The 20,966-nt window shown below is 38.7% G+C and overlaps 1 protein-coding gene across 1 annotated transcript; it reads left to right on the forward strand.

Moving 5' to 3' along the window:
* Nucleotides 1-563: 563 nt before the first annotated feature.
* LOC136154068 (E3 ubiquitin-protein ligase RLIM-like) lies at nucleotides 564-4,077 on the forward strand. The gene is made up of 2 exons (XM_065916289.1): nucleotides 564-807; nucleotides 2,447-4,077. The coding sequence occupies exons 1-2, from the start codon at nucleotides 564-566 to the stop codon at nucleotides 4,075-4,077; spliced, it is 1,875 nt and encodes a 624-aa protein (XP_065772361.1).
* The last annotated feature ends 16,889 nt before the right edge of the window (nucleotides 4,078-20,966 follow it).

The raw sequence follows: 20,966 nt of genomic DNA on the forward strand, positions 1-20,966 counted from the left end.
CAGTGAGAGTCTACGGTCTGAGCAATTCATGAGAAAAGGCAGCGGTCCCGCGGCACCTGGAAATGAGGAATGCTACATTTAAGGAACCTGAGTTGGGCGTGGCATTTTGAAGCAGGTGTCATGTAAAATGTAGCGAATGAAAATGCCTTCTGAAAGCCTGAGAACAGGCTGCGGCGGGGCAGAGCTGGGGGGAAGGGGAAGACTTTTACGGATGGTGCTTGGTACATTATAAACCCTCAGAAATAGCAGCTGCTTTTGAATGAAATGAAACCTAACCTGAATCCAGCCCCTACTCAGTTCCTTACGGAAGACAATGGTTGCCTAGGCAACGCCTAAGCATGTTAGGATGTAGAGGCGGATCTCAACTGTTGCCTCACCAGAGAGTACAGAGCTGAGGTGCCATAGCGGAGTAGCGGAGCTGCGGGAAACTTAGGCTGAGGGTCTGACCGAGTGTGTTCCGATCACTCCAGGGTGGAAGCATAAAGTAAACACAGTTTGACTGCGGTTTTAGCGTTTCAGCACTATGTCATGAAATTCACATAATTTTACACTTGTTCATCGAGATGGAAAGCTCAAATTCCGACGACGAAGAAGACAGAGTTTCGGTCCGACGCAGAGATCATATAGAAGGAAAGACTCGAGAAGATGATTACTACAGATTCGTAAGTGATCTGAGTGAAGAAGATTGCATACTTACGAGGGACAACAATTTGCTGGGCCCCCTAGATGAAAGTACAGAAGAAGAGTTGTTGAAGAGACTACAATTAATGAAAGAAAACCTACGACAAAACTCAGATGAAAATCCAGGTATATTTCTCTTTGGAGGGAATAGGATGGGGTGAAAAAGGAACTTCATAGTATTAGATAATCACTTCATAATAGTAAATAGTAAATTATAAAGAAGTGGCATAAATTATTAGGTAAGGAACTTCTCATAAAAAAGAACTGACATTGACTTGGTTTGCGGTGAGAATGCTAGGGTAGGTTCTTTTTCTCCTGATTCACATTTGGGTTGTTTTAACTGGGAAACAGTGTGAGGTAGACTATTGGTTTTTGTTTGGTTTTTGGTTTTGTACGTCAATGGAACATCCCTCCTATGTCCCGAATTATTTTCTCTGTCTATGAAAGTGAAAGTCACTCAGTCGTGTCAGACTCTTTCAAACCCCATGGACTATAGAGTCCATGGAAATATCCAAGTCACAATACTGGAATGGAGGGGATCTTCCCAACCCAGGGATGGAACCCAGGTCTCCCGTTCTCCAGGTGGATTCTTTATCAGCTGAGCCACAAGGAAAGGCCAAGAATACTGAAGTGGGTAGACCATCTCTTCTCCAGCAGATCTTCCCGACCCAGGAATCCAACTGGGGTCTCCTGCCTTGCAGGCAGATTCTTTACCAACTTAGTTATGACGGAAGCCCTCTCTATCTATATAGATGTGTAAAAAAAATAGCAAAAAGAAATATTTTATATTCTAACCAAATAGTTCTCAACTGGGGACAGTTTTGCTCTCCCCCACTCTAGTGACATTTGACAATAGCTGGAGATATTTTTGGTTGTCACAGAGGGAGGCATGGGTGTCACTAGATCTAGTGGGCAGAGGCCGGGGATGCTGCCAAATATGACACAATGCACAGGGTAGCTCCCCAAAATAAGAATTGCCCAGTGCCAACATGTAAATAGTTCTAAGGCTGAGAAACCCTTCTGGAACCTCAGATCTGGTGCCTTCTCTCCCAGTGTGAAATAGAGGATTTCACTATCTAATGAAGAGGATACTATCACTTTGGTTCTTGAATATGGGCTTATACGTGCCATGCTAGGTTCAGTCTATTCATTTGTTCTGACTTTCAGCTTAATGCCAATTAAAAACCTTGGTAATATTAAGAAGTATTCATACTTTTAAACCTATAACCTTTGTTTATATTTGGGCAATAATCTTATATTGTAAAACAACTTATACATTATCAAAAGCATATAAGAGCCTAGGAGTAGTGATGTTGGAGACGAATGAGAATTAGACAATAACATCAATTGAATTAAAATACTAGCACTCTATGTTAACTGGTGTTTACCTTGTAGAATTGCTTTGGTGTTTTGACAGTGGACTGAAAAAAAAATGTCTCTTGACATGCTTCCCACAGTGGTATACAGGGCTGTGTATGTGAAGAAATATTGAAAAACACACTTCCTTCAGATACCCTCTGAATTTATCTAGGATTAGTGTACTCTTTTTCAGATGAAATTGAAACTTCCCTGCCTTTACTTATAAATCTAGATAATATAGCTTTTAAAGTATCAACTCTGTAAATATGAAATCAGTTGAAAACATCTGAGTGTTTAAGTTCTCATTTGTGTTTGCTTTTTAAACCAAGTTTCAGAGTGCTACTTTATGATGGTTCCAATTTTGGTAGTTCTTTTATGGCCCCTCCCCCCCTTCTTTAATTAACAGAGAGTCATGCTTCAGATCAGGCATCCAGTGATGACTCTCTACTAGACGGCCTTACCACTTCCGGACAATCTGCAAATTTGACAAGTGAGCAAAAAGAATATCCGTCTTGGGGAGAAGACAGCCAAAGTAGTGCTAATAGTGATGAGCTCAGATTTGGCTTAGAAAGAAATCTTGACTGTGATGATGAAAACTCAAATCCAGAGGATGAATGTGTAGCATCTGCAAAACTTCCCAGGAGAGAAGATACGGAAGACAGCCAAAAACAATTGGAAAATCCACAATCTGAGCCACTATTTACAACACCATCTGCATCAGAACAAGATACAATGGAAGCATTAATGGAATTCCCACTGGCTACAAGTCAGAGAAGACTAAGAAGTAGGAGTCCAGTTTATCCGAGAACCAGAGCAAGGACTGACAGTTGGTCACCTCCACATTCACGGTGGGAATTTTTTCCAAGTATTAATGAACATATACCATCTCAGACTTCTAAAGAAACTCTCATATGTGAGAATGAGAGATATTCTAGAACGGGGCATGAAGAAACATTGAGACAGCAAATGCCTGGACATGAGTTACAAAATATGGGTCTTATTGAAACTTCTAAAACTAGGAATGCTTCTCATGAAGAATGTGATTCAGATACAACGTGCAGTAGTGAATCTTCAGAAGTGATAGAAACAAATCCAACCACACCCTTCAATCTTGAAGTAGAACCAGTTCATTGTCCAGCATGTTCTCTGATAGACAGCAGAGTTAGTAGAGCTCAGTTAACATCTGACTCACTGAACATAACTACCACTTCAGAAAGTGAGGAAGAAGTACTTCAGCCTATACTTTCATATTCTGATGAGGTCAATGAGACTGCTTCTGTGAATACCATCAGAAATCCCGTTCATAGAATTTTAAATATAACAACTGTTTCATTTCCGAGTATATCATGGCAGACAATGATAGGATTTAGTTACTCAAGTAATCTTATGGACACTGACAGTAATTTAGAGCATAGTGTCTCACCTCCAGGTGAAAACATAGAAAGGGCAGATTCACCAAATGAAAGACAGGGACCCAGTGGTAGTGATAGTCGACCTGGTTCTGCTTCAAATGCTAGTTATGATCCTGATTTAAGTTTAATAGTGATCTCTGACTCAAGCCCCATTTCGATTTCTAGTTCTGCGTCTACTCCGATATTAATTTCTAGCTCAAATGATGAAGATTCAGAAATTAGTTCTCTGATCTTTGTAGACAATGAAGAAAGCAGCTTATCAACAGGCTTATCAGAGGCTGGGCAAGAAGATGGACAAATGACCCCAATAATACTTGATGATAGTGACTCTGGGTCCTCCCTTGGTCCGGATGAATTTCTGTTATTCAGTGAAGCAGACCAAACTACAGGCCTTACATCAACACAGATTGACAACTTGCCCTTAAGATATTTTGCAGAGAATGATTCATATGAAGTGTGCAGCATTTGCATCACAGAATACACCGCAGGAAACATGCTACGCATCCTTCCATGTTCCCATGAATACCATCCTGCCTGTATCGATCGATGGCTGACCGAACATCGAAACTGCCCTATTTGTCGTGGGCCAGTTGTGGATCCAACTGAGGCAGATAATTCTATGTGAGATCTGAATTCTTGGATATATAAAGTGTTGTAATGATTAAAAAAATAACTGCTGCCTTATGTCCACATTTAGAGTTCTTTATGTTGAAGTATGAAAATCTGAATCTATATGTAACAATTGGAACTGAATTACTTGTTCCTGAAGAAATTATTGGGCTTTCCCCAATTTGTTTCATAATAAAAGGAAATATTAAAAAGTCAAACAGTGTTATCCTATCTGACAATAAAAATGAGTTACACACCATAGCAGTGCATTGAATTTCAATAGAAATCTAGTGTGTGCACTGGGTTGCGATATTCCTGATGCCATGAGAGAAATGTTCTAATATGATATAATCAATCCAGATAGATCCTAGTAGTATCTTCTAGTTATATAAATCCCAGATATCTCTTGGCCGTGTTCAATCCTCGTTGTTCATGCAAAGAAACAAGAACCCACTAAATAATTTAGAAGCAATTTAAGACTGCATTAGAGTCATTCACATACAAAAGTCATGTTATATTCATGAACGCCATAAAAAGCTTTCAAACTCTTCTCTTCCAGATTCTCCCTTATCCAGTTTATCTCTTCCATTTATCCCTTCTCCAGCAGTTTATCCCACCCTCCCCAACACTACCTTAACGTTTCTCCTATTCCCCACTACCAATGTATTAGTCACAATCCAACCAAAAGCTGATGGCACACTTTAAAAGAGTGACAGAATATCATTTAATGAGGTGAATAAAATGTGAAAACAATGAACAGAAACAAAGAGATGATGAATACCCAGAGGCTAGCAACTGAGAAGCCAGTATTAGAACCCCCAGGTTTGAAGGGGCATAGAGAGATGATAATTCCTGCAACCCCAAATGTCTTAAGAGGTGTAGTAGAAGTCTACCCAGCAAGAGCTATAAGCTGAGAAAATGGCAGCCACTGTCAATCCAAAGTTTTGGAGAGGGTGCATCACAGAAATGAATACCCTTACCTTCTTTCCTCCTGACTTCTAATCTTTTGTCAGTAGTCCACATTAGCCAAATCTAACCTGAAGGACTGATGCTGAAGCTGAAGCTCCAATACTTTGGCTACCTGATGGGAAGAACCAATTATTGCAAAAGACCCTCTTGGCCAGTAAAAAAAAGGATTCCTTAACATTTTCCATCCTGGTGAGAGTACATTGTATTACAACCTGTGGCAACAGTCATGACTTTGTACAATGTGCAACCTGTTCAAATGCAGGCTGTGTTAAGTATAAACCTGCTCTAAAAATTTACAGCCAGAAACATCACTGACCTTTATTTCCTACGTGACTTGCTGGTAGCCACAGTATTTGCACATAACTACAAAATATAAATGGGGAATGGTGGTGAGGTTTTTAAATTCACTTTTGAGCTAGCATATTTTTCACACAGAAGATAGCTGCATGGCCATACATGAAGACTTAGGTGAAACCTCTGAAACTGACATTAACTAATACTGAAATTTCTTTGAATATTCTGATTTTTATCGAGCATTTCTGATGCCAGGTGTACTTCATCTACTATGAGTAGAATAATTATAACAGTACTTGGTTTTCATACTATCCTAACAGGTTCCAGTCTTCCAAAGGATGATAATTGCTTAATTAAATCTTCAGTACATTCACATACACCTTCTGTGGTTGACAGAATTCTATGATGACACCTAATGATCCTTGTAGTAGCCCCTCTCCTTGAGTATGAGACCGGTAAATGTGATGGAATATTGTTCCCATTGTTAGATTATGAAAAACAGCACAGTTGACTGGGAAAGTATCCAGAGTGAGCTTGTCCCAATCAGGTGACCACTAAAAAGGCACAGAGAGGACTTCTAATCCATATAAGATGGTTTATGCTCCTCTTTCCCTGCTCCCTTTTTATAAGCCCAACTACATATCCTGGAAACAGTATAAGACAATCAAATATGAGCTCTGAAAGGTCTAAAGAAGAAGGGGAATTGGATAGGGACCCTTAGAATGACTGAGCAACTTCATGGTGGGGCACCTTATGACCTCTACCAAGAAGAAATGTGACCCAAACCCAGCATTCCCTCTCAACTTAGTAATAGGAAGTGGCTCAGATGGGCTCCTCTGCCATCACATCAAATAGGAATCCCACAAACACCAAATGAGCACTGAAGAACCTAAAAGAAGGTACAATTGAAATCCCTGCTGACAATAAATCCCCAGATAAAGTGATTTCCTCCCCACTCAACCCGAGATTCCCCTTCACCACCCATACACACCAGTGGCTCCTTAGCCAGAAAAAGTGATCCCACCAATAAGCTCACACTTGGAAAACGCTCTCCTCCTCAGAAGGGCCTGAGACTCCTCTCCGCTATCCAGAGACATTAGGCAACTTGCTGGTACCTCCACAGAAAGTTTTCAACCTGGTAAGTACCCTTCATTCGCTACAGTCAAGGGAGAACCTGTCACAAGTGCCTGGCACAGGAAATACTCCTCAGCAAGTGGTCCAGAGATTCCCTTCCCCCACCAGTAGCACCAAGTGGCCTAATCCTGGGGAAGCTGCTTCTGATCCCAGAAGCAGCATGAGGAGGCTGCTTGCGGAAGTAGCTGCATCAGTTACTTATGGAAGTAAGTAGAAGTTGGCCAGAAGTAGCTCCACCTGCACAACACAAAAGGTACCATAAAGGTTCTGAAAATTAGATTGTCATGGAACCATGGTCCACAAAATTTGGCACTATGTGCCAAACCTATAAAAACGAAAGGCCTGATAAAATGAAAAAGCAAAACAAAACTTTAAATAGGGACCAAGGTATCCTAACATAATAGCCAAAATGTCCAAAAAATAATAAAATATCACTACTCACATCATGACAACTTGACACATAACAACTTGAATAAGAAATGACAAATGATGCCAAATCAGGATGAGTTACATGTTAGAATTATCTTACAAGTATTTAAATGCTGATTTCAGACCTTTAAGACCTTGAACAGAGAACCAAGCCACTGCATGGCAGTATCCCAACCTACAGAACTGTGAGCTACTAAAGGGGTGTTGTTTTAAGCCACTACATTTGTACTAACTTCTTATGTAGCAAAACAAAACTAGGACAATGTCTTATATAGGATCCATCCTGTACCCAGAAAATGATAATAATGAGCCCGAGACGGTCACAAAGTGTCGGACATGACTTAGCAACTGAACGGCAACAAGACAAGTAAATGCCTTAATGCCTTAATTCTAGGCCTATTATGACATTATAATCTACCTTTTTTCCTGAGAATGGAATCCCTAATTCCTGCTACTGAAGCTCTTAGAAGACTATATGCTTCCTGTTCGAACAACCACCAACACCTCATAGCTCTAACATGACTTCATATTACCCTCTCTCATTCTACCAGCATACGCTGCTTTTATCATAAACCTAACTTAACACTCTGACTTTCAAACTATGTAGCCACTTAATTTGTCTCAACACAGCTGCTGAGTAGTATGTTTAACCTAACAGTAATAATTATTATTATATATTGATCTTCCAAACCATACTCCTTCTAACTGCCCTGACAAATCAGATTAAGACTTATACCAGAATCACCTGAGCTCAACCTGATCTGTTTTCTCCATTAGAGTGTATCAGTTTAAATACACAACATCAATTACTGTCATTGTGAATATTAATAATTCTATCTTAAGGATTTTCTCTGTATTTTCTTTCTAGGTTTTAAAATATGTATTTATTTTGGCCTAATTCCGAAAAAATAAACTAACAATCTTATCTGAATAACAAATTCTTTTTGAAAGTAGTTAGAGCCTATAGACAGGCTTTTGATAGCAAAATAAAGTGTATGTACATGTGTTATTTACCTTGGGATTCAAATGGTAATCTGGATCTGTGTTGATACAGAGAAATTTAAGGTGAAAATAAATTTTTAAAGAATTACTTATCAATCATATTTCTAGTTGCATGTATTTTTGTGCAGAAGACACAGTTGTACAACAGTTGGGCAATGATGGTTAACTGTGAAGGTGGTGTTTTGTAATACAGAATGCTTGGCTACTTGACGTTTTCCGCTGATTGCTCCTATGTAAAGGTAATGTGCTGTGCAGAAACAAATGGTTCTCCAGTTTGTTAAAAACCCTGACAACTGTACTTGCAGTCACCCAGGCCCAGGCCTCGCATCTATAAGGGAGCATACAGTGAACACACCTAGCAGGTGAATTGAAAAGTAAATGTGTCTTTATTTTTTGCTTGCACACCCAAAGTGGTCAATCTGACCATCTTCAGTTACGAAAATAAGTAGGAAAGATGCTAAGAATTTGTTGTTTGCTAAGTGCCAATAACATGCTGCATCTTTTTGTTTTATGTATGTACTGTATTTCTCTGAACAAGCATTTTTCCTGGTATTTTAAAAAATTTGTTGTGATTATATTCTCATTCATAAAAGTAGGAAGCAGAAAAGATAATTGAGGTCATACATCTCACATGTGTTATAAACAAAGATATCAAAACAATTGAGTATCAACTTTTAGAGATCCAAGGTATAAATATAATTTAGCAAGTTAAAATCAATGTCACACACATCTGCTACTACCTTACAGCTTTGATCCCCAAGCTGGGTATGACTTTATTGTGGCTCTGCTCTGAATTGTTTGGAATTGTCTTCTTTGCCTCAACACTCTATTTCAACTTACTGGTTTTGAATGAATATTTTGGGAGACAGTTAACCTTAACTTGACTTTGGAATGTTTTTTTTTTTTAATTTTTCAGTGGGTTTTGTCATACATTGATATGAATCAGCCATAGAGTTACACGTATTCCCCATCCCGATCCCTCCTCCCACCTCCCTCTCCACCCGATTCCTCTGGGTCTTCCCAGCCCACCAGGCCCCAGCACTTGACTCATGCATCCCACCTGGGCTGGTGATCTGTTTCACCATAGATAATATACATGCTGTTCTTTCGAAACAATGACCCAGCAATACCAGTTCTGGGCATACACACTGAGGAATCCAGATCTGAAAGAGACACGTGCACCCCAATGTTCATCACAGCACTGTTTATAATAGCCAGGACATGGGAGCAACCTAGATGCCCATCAGCAGATGAATGGATAAGGAAGCTGTGGTACATATACACCATGGAATATTACTCAGCCATTAAAAAGAGTTCATTTGAATCAGTTCTAATGAGATGGATGACTTTGGAATTTATCTCAGCATTATTGGTCCTAACTGTAGCCCCACTCAACCTCTCCTCTTTAATTTATGGTTGCCAATGTGACACTCTGTTTCAGACATTATTTTCTTTCTTTTTTTCTTTTCCAGTTTTACTAAAAAATAATTGACATACATCCCTTTATAAGCTTAAGACATGCAAAATGATGGTTTGATTTATATATCTCAAGAAATGATTACCACAATAGGTCCAGCTAACATACATCTCCTCATATACATACAACAAAAACAAAAGAAAGAAGAAAAAAAAGGAAAATAATTGCTCCTAGTGATGGGAATACTTAGAATTTACTTTCTTAACACCTTTCCTATATATCATACAGCAGTGGTAGCTATAGGCATGTTGTACATTACATCCCTAGTACTTACTTATCTTATAACTGGAAGTTTGTACCTTTTGAACACATAGCTCTGATTCCCCACCCCTCCTTCCCCTACCTCTGGTAAACATTAGTCTCAGCTCTTTTCCAAACACCTTGGTATTTCGGCTTTGTTTTTTCTCTTTTTTTAAGATTTCACATAAAGTGAGATAATAAAACGTGTCTTTCACTGCCTCATTTTCAATTCTCACTGCCCAATTCTCTTAGTCTGAGAAACTGACTAAATTCAACCATGAAAAATAGATTCAATTTTCACATATTAGAATTTAAGAAACCGGAGTCTAGAAAGAGTAAGTATTTGGGTGAATAATGGATTAATGATTAGACTTCAACTCAGGACTCTAAATTCTCAACTCAGTCCTCTTTCCTGTATACTGAATGCCTCAGTATATTAACTTTGGTTTCTTTTTTATCTGCAACATATTTTTTTTCCATTTATTTTCATTAGTTGGAGGCGAATTACTTTACAATATTGAAATGGGTCTTGTCATACATTGACATGAACCAGCCATGGAGTTACATGTATTCCCGATCCCGATCCCCCTTCCCACCTCCCTCTCCATCCGATTCCTCTGGGTCTTCCCAGTGCACCAGGCCTGAGCACTTGTCTCATGCATCCAACCTGGGCTGGTGATCTGTTTCACTATAGATAATATACATGTTTCGATGCTGTTCTCTCGGAATATCCCACCCTCGCCTTCTCCCACAGAATCCAAAAGTCTGTTCTCTACATCTGTGTCTCTTTTTCTGTCATGCATATAGGGTTATCATTACCATCTTTCTAAATTCCATATATATGTGTTAGTATACTGTATTGGTCTTTATCTTTCTGGCTTACTTCACTCTGTATAATGGGCTCCAGCTTCATCCATGCCATTAGAACTGATTCAAATGAATTTTTCTTAATGGCTGAGTAATATTCCATGGTGTATATGTACCACAGCTTCCTTATCCATTCGTCTGCAGATGGGCATCTAGGTTGCTTCCATCTCCTGGCTATTATAAACAGTGCTGTGATGAACATTGGGGTGCAGGTGTCTCTTTCAGATCTGGTTTCCTCAGTGTGTATGACCAGGAGTGGGATTGCTGGGTCATATGGCAGTTCTATTTCCAGTTTTTTAAGAAATCTCCACACTGTTCTCCATAGCGGCTCTATTAGTTTGCATTCCCACCAACAGTGTAAGAGGGTTCCCTTTTCTCCACACCCTCTCCAGCATTTATTGCTTGTAGACTTTTGGACTGCAGCCATCCTGACTGGCGTGTAATGGTACCTCATTGTGGTTTTGATTTGCATTTCTCTGATAATGAGTGATGTTGAGCATCTTTTCATGTGTTTGTTAGTCATCTGTATGTCTTTTTTGGAGAAATGTCTGTTTAGTTCTTTGGCCCTTTTTTTTGATTGGGTTATTTATTTTTCTCAAACATAGCTGCAGGAGTTGCTTGTATATTTTTGAGATTGATCCTTTGTCTGTTGCTTCGTTTGCTATTATTTTCTCCCAATCTGAGGGCTGTCTTTTCACCTTGTGTATAGTTTCCTTTGTTGTGCAAAAGCTTTTAAGTTTCATTAGGTCCCATTTGTTTATTTTTGCTTCTATTTCCAATATTCTGGCAGGTGGGTCATAGAGGATACTGCTGTGATGTATGTCGGAGAGTGTTTTGCCTATGTTCTCCTCTAGGAGTTTTCTAGCTTCTGTTCTTACATTTCGATCTTTAATTCATTTTGAGTTTATTTTTGTGTATGGTGTTAGAAAGTGTTCTAGTTTCATTCTTTCACAAGTGGCTGACCAGTTTTCCCAGCACCACTTGTTAAAGAGGTTGGCTTTCTCCATTGTATATACTTGTCTCCTTTGTCGAAGATGAGGTGTCCATAGGTTCGTGGATTTATCTCTGGGCTTTCTATTCTGTTCCATTGATCTATACTTCTGTCTTTGTGCCAGTACCATACTGTCTTGATGACTGTGGCTTTGTAGTAGAGTCTGAAGTCAGGCAGGTTGATTCCTACAGTTCCATATTTCTTTCTCAAGATTACTTTGATGTGAAAAGAGACAAAGAAGGGCACTACATAATGATCAAGGGATCAATCCAAGAAGAAGATATAACAATTATAAATATATATGCACCCAACATAGGAGCACCGCAATGTGTAAGGCAAACGCTAACCAGTATGAAAGAGGAAATTAATAGTAACACAATAATAGTGGGAGACTTTAATACCCCACTCACAACTATGGATAGATCAACTAAAAAGAAAATTAACAAGGAAACACACACTTGAAATGACACAATGAACCAGCTAGTCCTAATTGATATCTATAGGACATTTCACCCCAAAACAATCAACTTTGACTTTTTCTCAAGTGCACACAGAACCTTCTCCAGAATAGATCACATCCTGGGGCATAAATCTAGTCTTGGTAAATTCAAAAAAATTGAAATCATTCCAGTCATCTTTGCTGACCAGGGTGCAGTAAGATTAGATCTCAATCACAGGAAAAAAATTGTTAAAAATTCAAATATATGGAAGCTAAATAACATGCTTCTGAATAACCAACACATCATAGAAGAAATCAAAAAAGAAATCAAAATATGCGTAAAAATGAATGATAATGAAAACACAACAATCCAAAACCTATGGGACACTGTAAAAGCAGTGCTAAGGGGAAGGTTCATAGCATTACAGGCTTACCTCAAGAAACAAGAAAAAAGTTAACTAAATAACATAACTCTACACCTAAAGTAATTAGAGAAGGAAGAAATGAAGAACCCCAGGGTTAGTAGAAGGAAAGAAATCTTAAAAATTAGGGCAGAAATAAATGCAAAAGAAACTAAAGAGACCATAGCAAAAACCAACAAAGCTAAAAGCTGGTTTTTTGAAAAAATAAGCAAAATTGACAAACCATTAGCAAGACTCATTAAGAAACAAAGAGAGAAGAACCAAATTAACAAAATTAGAAATGAAAATGGAGAGATCACAGCAGACAAGTCTGAAATACAAAGGATCATAAGAGATTACTACCAGCAGTTCTATGCCAATAAAATGGACAACTTAGAAGAAATGGACAAATTCTTAGAAAAGTATAACTTTCCAAAACTGAACCAGGAAGAAATAGAAGATCTTAACAGACCCATCACAAGCAAGGAAATCGAAACTCTAATCAGAAATCTTCCAGCAAACAGAAGCCCAGGACCAGATGGCTTCACAGCAGAATTCTACCAAAAATTTAGAGAAGAGCTAACACCTATCTTACTCAAACGCTTCCAGAAAATTGCAGAAGAAAGTAAACTTCCAAACTCATTCTATGAGGCCACCATCACCCTAATTCCAAAACCAGACAAAGATGCCACAAAAAAAGAAAACTATAGGCCAATATCACTGATGAACATAGATGCAAAAATCCTTAACAAAATTCTAGCAAACAGAATGCAACAACGTATATTGACTTTAAATACACAGAATTGAAATGAGGTTTGGGAACATCAATAGTGGTATTTGGGAACAAATATTCAAAACAAGACTCCAAACAATACGTTGAGAAATTTGTTTTTCAGTGAGTAGCTCAGCTGAATACTAGTAACAGAGCCCTATTTCACTGAAATTTTCAAAGTTCCTCTGTGGTATGAATGTACTTTGTGTCAAATTTTGAAGTCCTATAACACAATAGTTATTGTCTACAACTGATTTAGTCAGTTTCTCAGATAAAGAGAATTGGGCAGTGAGAACTGGAAATAAGACAGAGAAAGTCAAATACTTTACTATCTCATTTAATTGTGGAATCTAAATAAATAAATAGTAACCGGAAAATCAAGCTCATTGAAAAAGAGATCTGACTAAGGTTTACCAGAGGTAGGGGAAGGAGAGGTGGGGAGTGGGGGAGGGGAATCGGAGGAAGGTGGTCAGAAGGGCAGCTCAGATGGTAAAGGATCCTCCTGCAATGCGGGAGACCTGGGTGTGATCCCTGGGTTAAGATGATCCCCTGGAGAAGGGAACGACTACCCACTCCAGTATTCTTACCTGGAGAAATCCATGGACAGAAGAACCAGGCAGGCTACAGTCCTTGGGGTGACAAAGATTCGGACACGACTGAGTGACTTTCACTTTCACTAGTATCCAGAAACCACCCTTAAGTCACTGGTAATTAACCTAACCAAATATGTTAAAACTTTTTAAATATCACACACACACACACACACACACACAAGTACACACCTACTTATGCAAATGAAGACTTTGTTAAACTTCAGTTTAGTTCAGTTCCGTCGCTCAGTGCAGTCTGACTCATTGCAACCCCATGGACTGTAGCACGCCAGTCTTCCATGTCCATCACCAACTCCCGGAGCTTGCTCAGACTTATGTCCATTGAGTCAGTGATGCCATCCAAACATCCCATCCTCTGTCGCCCCTTCTCCTCCTCCCTTCAATCTTTCCCAGCATCAGGGTCTTTTCCAATGAGTCAGTTTTTTGATTCAGGTGGCCAAAATATTGGAACTTCAGCAGCAGTCCTTCCAATGAATTGTTAGACTGATTTCCTTTAGGAATGACTTCTTTGATCTCCTTGCAGTCCAAGGGACTCTCAAGAGTCTTCTCCAAAATCATTGTTCAAAAGCGTCAATTCTTCAGTGCTCAGCTTTCTTTATGGTCTAACTCTCACATCTATACCTGACTACTGGAAAAACCATAGCTTTGAATAGATGGACCTGTGTCGGGAAAGTAATGTCTCTGCTTCTTAATATGGTGTCTAGGCTGGTCACAGGTTTTCTTCCATATAGCAAGTATCTTTTAATTTCATGGCTGCAGTCACCATCTGCAGTGATTTCGGAGCCCAAGAAAATAGCCTCTAAATGTTTCCATTGTTTCCCCATCTCTTTGCCATGAAGTGATGGGACCAGATGCCACAATCTTTGTTTTTTGATTGTTGAGTTTTAAGCCAGATTTTTCACTCTCTTCTTTCACTCTCAGCAAGAGGCTCCTCAGTTCCTCTTCCCTTTCTGCCATAAGGGTGGTGTCATCTGCATATCTGAGGTTATTGATATTTCTCCCAGAAATCTTGATTCCAGCTTGTGCTTCATCCAGCCTGGCATTTTGCATGATATTCTCTGAGTATAAGTTAAAGAAGCAGGGTGACAGTATACAGACTTGACATACTCCTTTCCCAATTTGGAGCCAGTCCATTATTCCATGTTGGGTTTTAAATGTTGCTTGTTTTCCTGCACACAGTTTTTGCAGGAGGCAGGTCAGGTGGTCTGGTATTCTCATTACTTCAAGAATTTTCCACAGTTTGTTGTGCTCTACACAGACAAAGGCATTGGCATAGTCAAGAAAGCAGAAATAGATGTCTTTGCTAGAACTCTCTTGATTTTTCAATGATCCAACGGATATTGGCAATTTGACCTCTGGTTCCTCTGCCTTTTCTAAATCCAGCTTGAAAATCTGCATGTTCTCGGTTCATATCCTCTTGAAGCCTCACTTGCAGAATTTTGAGCATTACTTTGCCAGCATCTGAGATGAGTGTAATTGTGCAGTAGTTTGAACATTCTTTCGCATTGCCTTTCTTTGCGACTGGAATGAAATATGACCTGTGGCCACTACTGATTTTTTCAAATTTTCTGGCATGTTGAGTGTGGCACTTTAACAGCATCATCTTTTAGGATTTGACGAAGCTCAGCTGGTATACCATCACCTCCACTAGCTTTGTCCATAGTGATGCTTCCTAAATCCCACTTGACTTCGCATTCCAGGATGTCTGGCCCTAGGTCAGTGATCACAGCATCATGCTGATCTGAGTCATGAAGATCTTTTTTGTATAGTTCTTCTGTGCATTTTCCCCACCTCTTCCTAATATCTTCTGCTTCTCTTAGGTCCATACCATTTCTGTCCTTTAGTGTGTCGATCTTTGCATGAAATGTTCCCTCGGTATCTCTAATTTTCTTGAAGAGATCTCTAATCTTTCCCGTTCCATTGTATTTCTCTATTTCCTTGCATTGATCATGGAGGAAGGCTTTCTTATCTCTCCTTGCTATTCTTTGGAACTCTCCACTCAAATGGGTATTTCTTCCCTTTTCTCCTTTGCCTTTAGCTTCTCTTCTTAACTCACCTATTTGTAAGCCCCCCTCAGACAACCATTTTGCCTTTTTACATTTCTTTTTCTTGGGGATGGTCTTGATCACTGCCTCCTGTACAAAGTCACGAACCTCTGTCCATAGTTCTTCAGGCACTCTATCAGATCTAATCCCTTGAATCTATTTGTACTTCCACTATATAATCGTAAGGGATTTGATTTAGGTCATACCTGAATGGGCCCTTGAATCTATTTGTCACTTCCACTGTATTACGGTAAGGGATTTGATTTAGGTCATACATGAATGGTTGGGCTTCCCTGATAGCTCAGTTGGTAAAGAATGAAATGGACGAAACTGGAGCCCATTATACAGAGTGAAGTAAGCCAGAAAGATAAAGAACATTACAGCATACTAACACATATATACGGAATTTAGAAAGATGGTAACGATAACCCTATATGCAAAACAGAAAAAGAAACACAGAAGTACAGAACAGACTTTTGAACTCCGTGGGAGAAGGTGAGGGTGGGATGTTTCAAAAGAACAGCATGTATATTATCTATGGTGAATCAGATCACTAGCCCAGGTGGGATGCATGAGACGAGTGCTCGGGCCTGGTGCACTGGGAGGACCCAGAGGAGTCGGGTAGAGAGGGAGGTGGGAGGGGGGATCGGGATGGGGAATACGTGTAACTCAATTGCTGATTCGTGTCAATGTATGACAAAACCCACTGAAATGTTGTGAAGTAATTGGCCTCCAACTAATAAAATAAAATTAAAAAAAAAAAAAAAAAAAGAATCTGCCTGCAACACAGGAGACCCTCGTTCAATTCCTGGGTTTGGAAGATCTGCTGGAGAAGGGATAGTCTTCTTCAGTACCCACTCCAGTATTCTTGAGCATCCCTTGTGGCTGAACTGGTAAAGAAACCACCTGCGATACCCAAGACCTGGGCTCGATCCCTGGGTTGGGAAACTCCCCTGGAGAAGGGAAAGGCTATCTGTCCAGTATTCTGGCCTGGAGAATTCCGTGGAGTACATAGTCCATGGGGTTGCAAAGAATTAGACACCACTGAGTGACTATCATACCTGAATGGTCTAGTGGTTTTCCCTACTTTCTTCATTTTAAGTCTGAATTTTGCAATGAATTCATGATCTCAACCACATGATCTCTGGTTTGTTTTTGCTGACTGTATAGAGCTTCTCCATCTTTGGCTACAAAGAATATCATCAATCTGATTTTGGTATTGACCATCTGGTGATGTCCATGTGTAGAGTCATCACTTGTGTTGTTGGAAGAGTGTGTTTGCTATGAGCAGTGTGTTCTCTTGGCAAAACTCTGTTAACATTTCCCCTGCTTCATTTTGTAGTCCAAGGCCAAATTTGCCTGTTACACAAGATATCTCTTGACTTAGGCATCCTTAAAATCCCACGAGGGAGCTAACTGGTCACATAACATTATCTTACTCTTTATTAAGGTATCAGTGAAAGACATTTTAGTTCCCACCAGGGCCATTCTGTTTCTTAATATAAACCAAACGTTCACTGATACGTCACCTCAGCATATTTTCTCTTCATATAAGAATTAAATGAGGATTACTGGACCAAGGTATCAGAATAGATTGTATAATAAATGAAATGCATGTCAATATAAGGGCATTTTGAGAGGATCTCATGGTACAAAGATGTAAGAAATTTATCCACAATATTAACATTATATCGATATGTCATAACTACATTTTACTCATAATCAAATGAAAATGATTGCTCATTTCTTTCAACTTTACACAATTTCAATGCCTAATAAATACTTATTAAACTAATGAATGACAGAAATATTCTCTTTTCTTCTTTTTTCATAAAAACTAAATCCAATTAAATTCATATTATATGAACATATTAATTTTATAGGCTGGACAAAAGCAAATAAGTTTTACATGGCAACTTAATTATAAATTATTTATTTTCTATACCAGGTTTTGACATTGAATTTCTATATTCTATACCAATTGACATTGACATTTAAGACTAAGTTAAAGGCACACAGCATAATGATATGATTTATGTTGTGCAGTAAGAAATTTTCCCTTACCCATCTAGATTCTTCCAGCTGGTTTAAGAAGTAAAACGTCATGAGACAAATTAACTGGAAAAAAAATATCAAAGTTTAAAAACGTATGGCTGAAATCCTCAACTTAAATACCATCTTTAACTAAAGACAAAAGAGGATGTCATAGATAGCACATGAGAGTTCAAAGGCAAGCAAAGTGATTCATATGACGACATAAAAGGAAATGTTTGGCAAATGGGCCATGTAGACAATAGGACACAGAACTGTCTTAGATCTCTAGGCCCTGCTGTGTTTTCCCCACCACAACTAGCCACATTCTTTGTAGATATCTCTGGTGATAGTTTTATTGGAGAATAGGCCCTTTATCTAAAATTTTTAGGCAGTTAGGAGCAAGGTCAAAGTTTCTTCCTGAGACTTTTGGAGCTAGATTTTTTTTTTCTCTAGCTTAAGATAAGCTTCACACAAAAGAAACATTTTGGGGTGGCAAGTTTCGTTCTCCTACACTTCCACACATCATGAAGTGATAACCATGATAAATTTAGCAAACATCTATCACCTCATATAGAGACAAAATAAAAGAGAAATAATTTTTTTTTCCTTGTGATGAGAACTCTTAGGATTTACTCTTAACATCTTTCATATACAACATGATTAATGTACACTACATTCCTATATTATTTATCCTGTAACTAGAAGTATGCACCTTTTGACCACTTTCATCCAACCCCTCCACCAACCTCTGGTAACCACAAATCATATCTCTTTTTCTATGAGTTTGTTTGTTTGTCTTTTGAAGTATACTTGTCCTACAACACTGTTTGTCTCTGGTGCACAACATAGTGTTTAGATATTTCTGTATATTATAAAGTGATCACAGGCCTAGTTACCATCTGTCATCCTACAAAGATATTATATTGCTATTGCCTATATTCTCCACACTGTACATTTCATCCTTTCACTCCTTTATTTAACAACTGGAAGTTTGTACTAATTTCCCACACCTATTTCACTCATTCCCTGACCACCTCCCCTCTATCAATTTACTTTTTGACATCCAACTACATTACCAGCTCTATGACATGAATTTGAGCAAGCTCTGGTAGATGGTGAAGGACAGGGAAACCTGGCATGCTGCAGGCCATGGGGTCACAACGAGTTGGACACGACTGAGCGACTTAACAACTACTACTACTATATCATCAACACTCATATCACTCTCCTATGACAACTATTATCAGCCTTCCAATCATAAGCTTATAGTTTTACAAATGAAATACATTGTTTCAAAGGTCTAAAAGTCCTAAGGCAAATATAACTTCAGGTACTTCTCAATTTTTTTCTTTCTCAAATATCTTGTTCTTTCTCCATCTTTGTTTTCCTCTATTTATGCCAATTTTCCTCATTCTCGGTATATAACATAGCCACAAGCATCTTTAGGTTTGTATCTTACCAGCTTAGTAACCTCAGTGGAAAAGGATTTCTCATTTTCACTAAATCTAGCTAACATGTCAGATTTAGCTCTTAAATATACTTTTGATCACATGCTCATGCTTTGACCAATTATCATAACCAATTTGAGATTTGCTGATGGGACATGGCTGTATCATATGTCCTTTCCTTTAGCCATGGTAGTGAATTCAGCTAAACATAAACCAACTGGACTAATGCTGTAGAATGAGTTTTTCCACCACGAAAATCAGGATGCTATCAGCGAAAGTTGTTACGGGGACACTAAGCAAGAAAAATAAAATTCACTACTTGTTCTCAAAATATACCAAAACATCTTAATCAGTATCCTATTTCTTACATTTAAAAAATCAAAACTCTATTTACAGCTTGTGTCAGTTATCCTTTCTGAGATTAATTCTGTATTTCTACCCCTACACCAAAATTGTGGCCACAGATGCCCAAATAAGCCAAGGTCTTTCAAGTCTACTTTTTCTGACAGAGCCTGTCTCTAACAACACATAACTGCCATTTTCCATCTATAGAAACTGATAACTATATTTAAAGATTCGAATTTAAACATAATACCTCTGTGAAATGCCCATTAAATAATTGTTGCACAAGTCTCTGTACTTACACAATAAGACATATATAAATCTATTCTAAAATATATTGTATTGTGATAGTTTGTAGATGGTGTTTCCCACTCACTTAGGAGTACAAACTGCTCCAACAATTGACATATCTGTAGAGCTAGGACAATAACTGACCCAGTTTATGTTGGATGGATTAATTATTAAATAAGACAAATTAAATAATCTCAAATTCAGTAGCCAAATCTTGTCTTTACATGAATAATTTGAATGAAAAACTCAAACAAGTGTTAAGTGGGACTGGTAGTATTAACGAGTCCAGAAATTCGCAGAGGTCTCCTTCAGGTAGCATTACAAATAAGCGTTCGTTTATTTTCACCAATAAATATACCATCCGGATTGCATTAAGATACATGGAACAAAATCAGCAAAGTTGGTACTCAATACCGTAGGTAAAATAACTATTAGGGATCCATTTTTTAAAGTTCCTATGATAGTCTGACTAGTTTCGTTTGCAAGAGACACAAGGACAAAAATGAAACCGAAAGATTTTGCGGAGAAGAAATTCCCTGGATGAGCAGAAAAGCCTGCCCAAGTTTTGGTGTTTTCTGTTCATTTGAAACAGGATTGAAGGGTCCTATAATCAAGATGAAGCCATTAAGAGTTAAAATTGAGAGAACACATTGAAGAGAGTCAACTAAGACCCTGGGGAATTATCAAAAACTCTGAACTACTTTCTTAGTGAGAGTCTACGGCCTGAGGAATTCCTGAGGAGAAAAGGCAGCGGTCACGCGGCACCTGGAAATGAGGAATGCTGCATTTAAGGAGACTGACTTGGCGTGGCATTTTGAAGCAGGTGTCATGTAAAATGTAGCGAATGAAAATGCCTTCTGAAAGTCTGAGAACAGGCTGTGGCGGGGCGGGGGGCGGGGGTGCGGGGGAAGAGTTTAAGGATGGTGCTTGGTACATTATAAACCCTCAGAAATACTGGCTGCTTTTGATCGAAATGAAACCCAACCTGAATCCAGTCCCTATTCAGTTACATAAGGAAGACAATGGATGCCTAGGCAAGGCCTCAGCAAGTTATGAGATAGAGGCTGATCTCAACTATTGCCTCACCAGAGACTACAGAGCTGAGGTGCCATAGCGGAG

Source organism: Muntiacus reevesi, chromosome X (genome assembly GCF_963930625.1).
Source record: "Muntiacus reevesi chromosome X, mMunRee1.1, whole genome shotgun sequence".
NCBI lineage: Eukaryota > Metazoa > Chordata > Mammalia > Artiodactyla > Cervidae > Muntiacus > Muntiacus reevesi.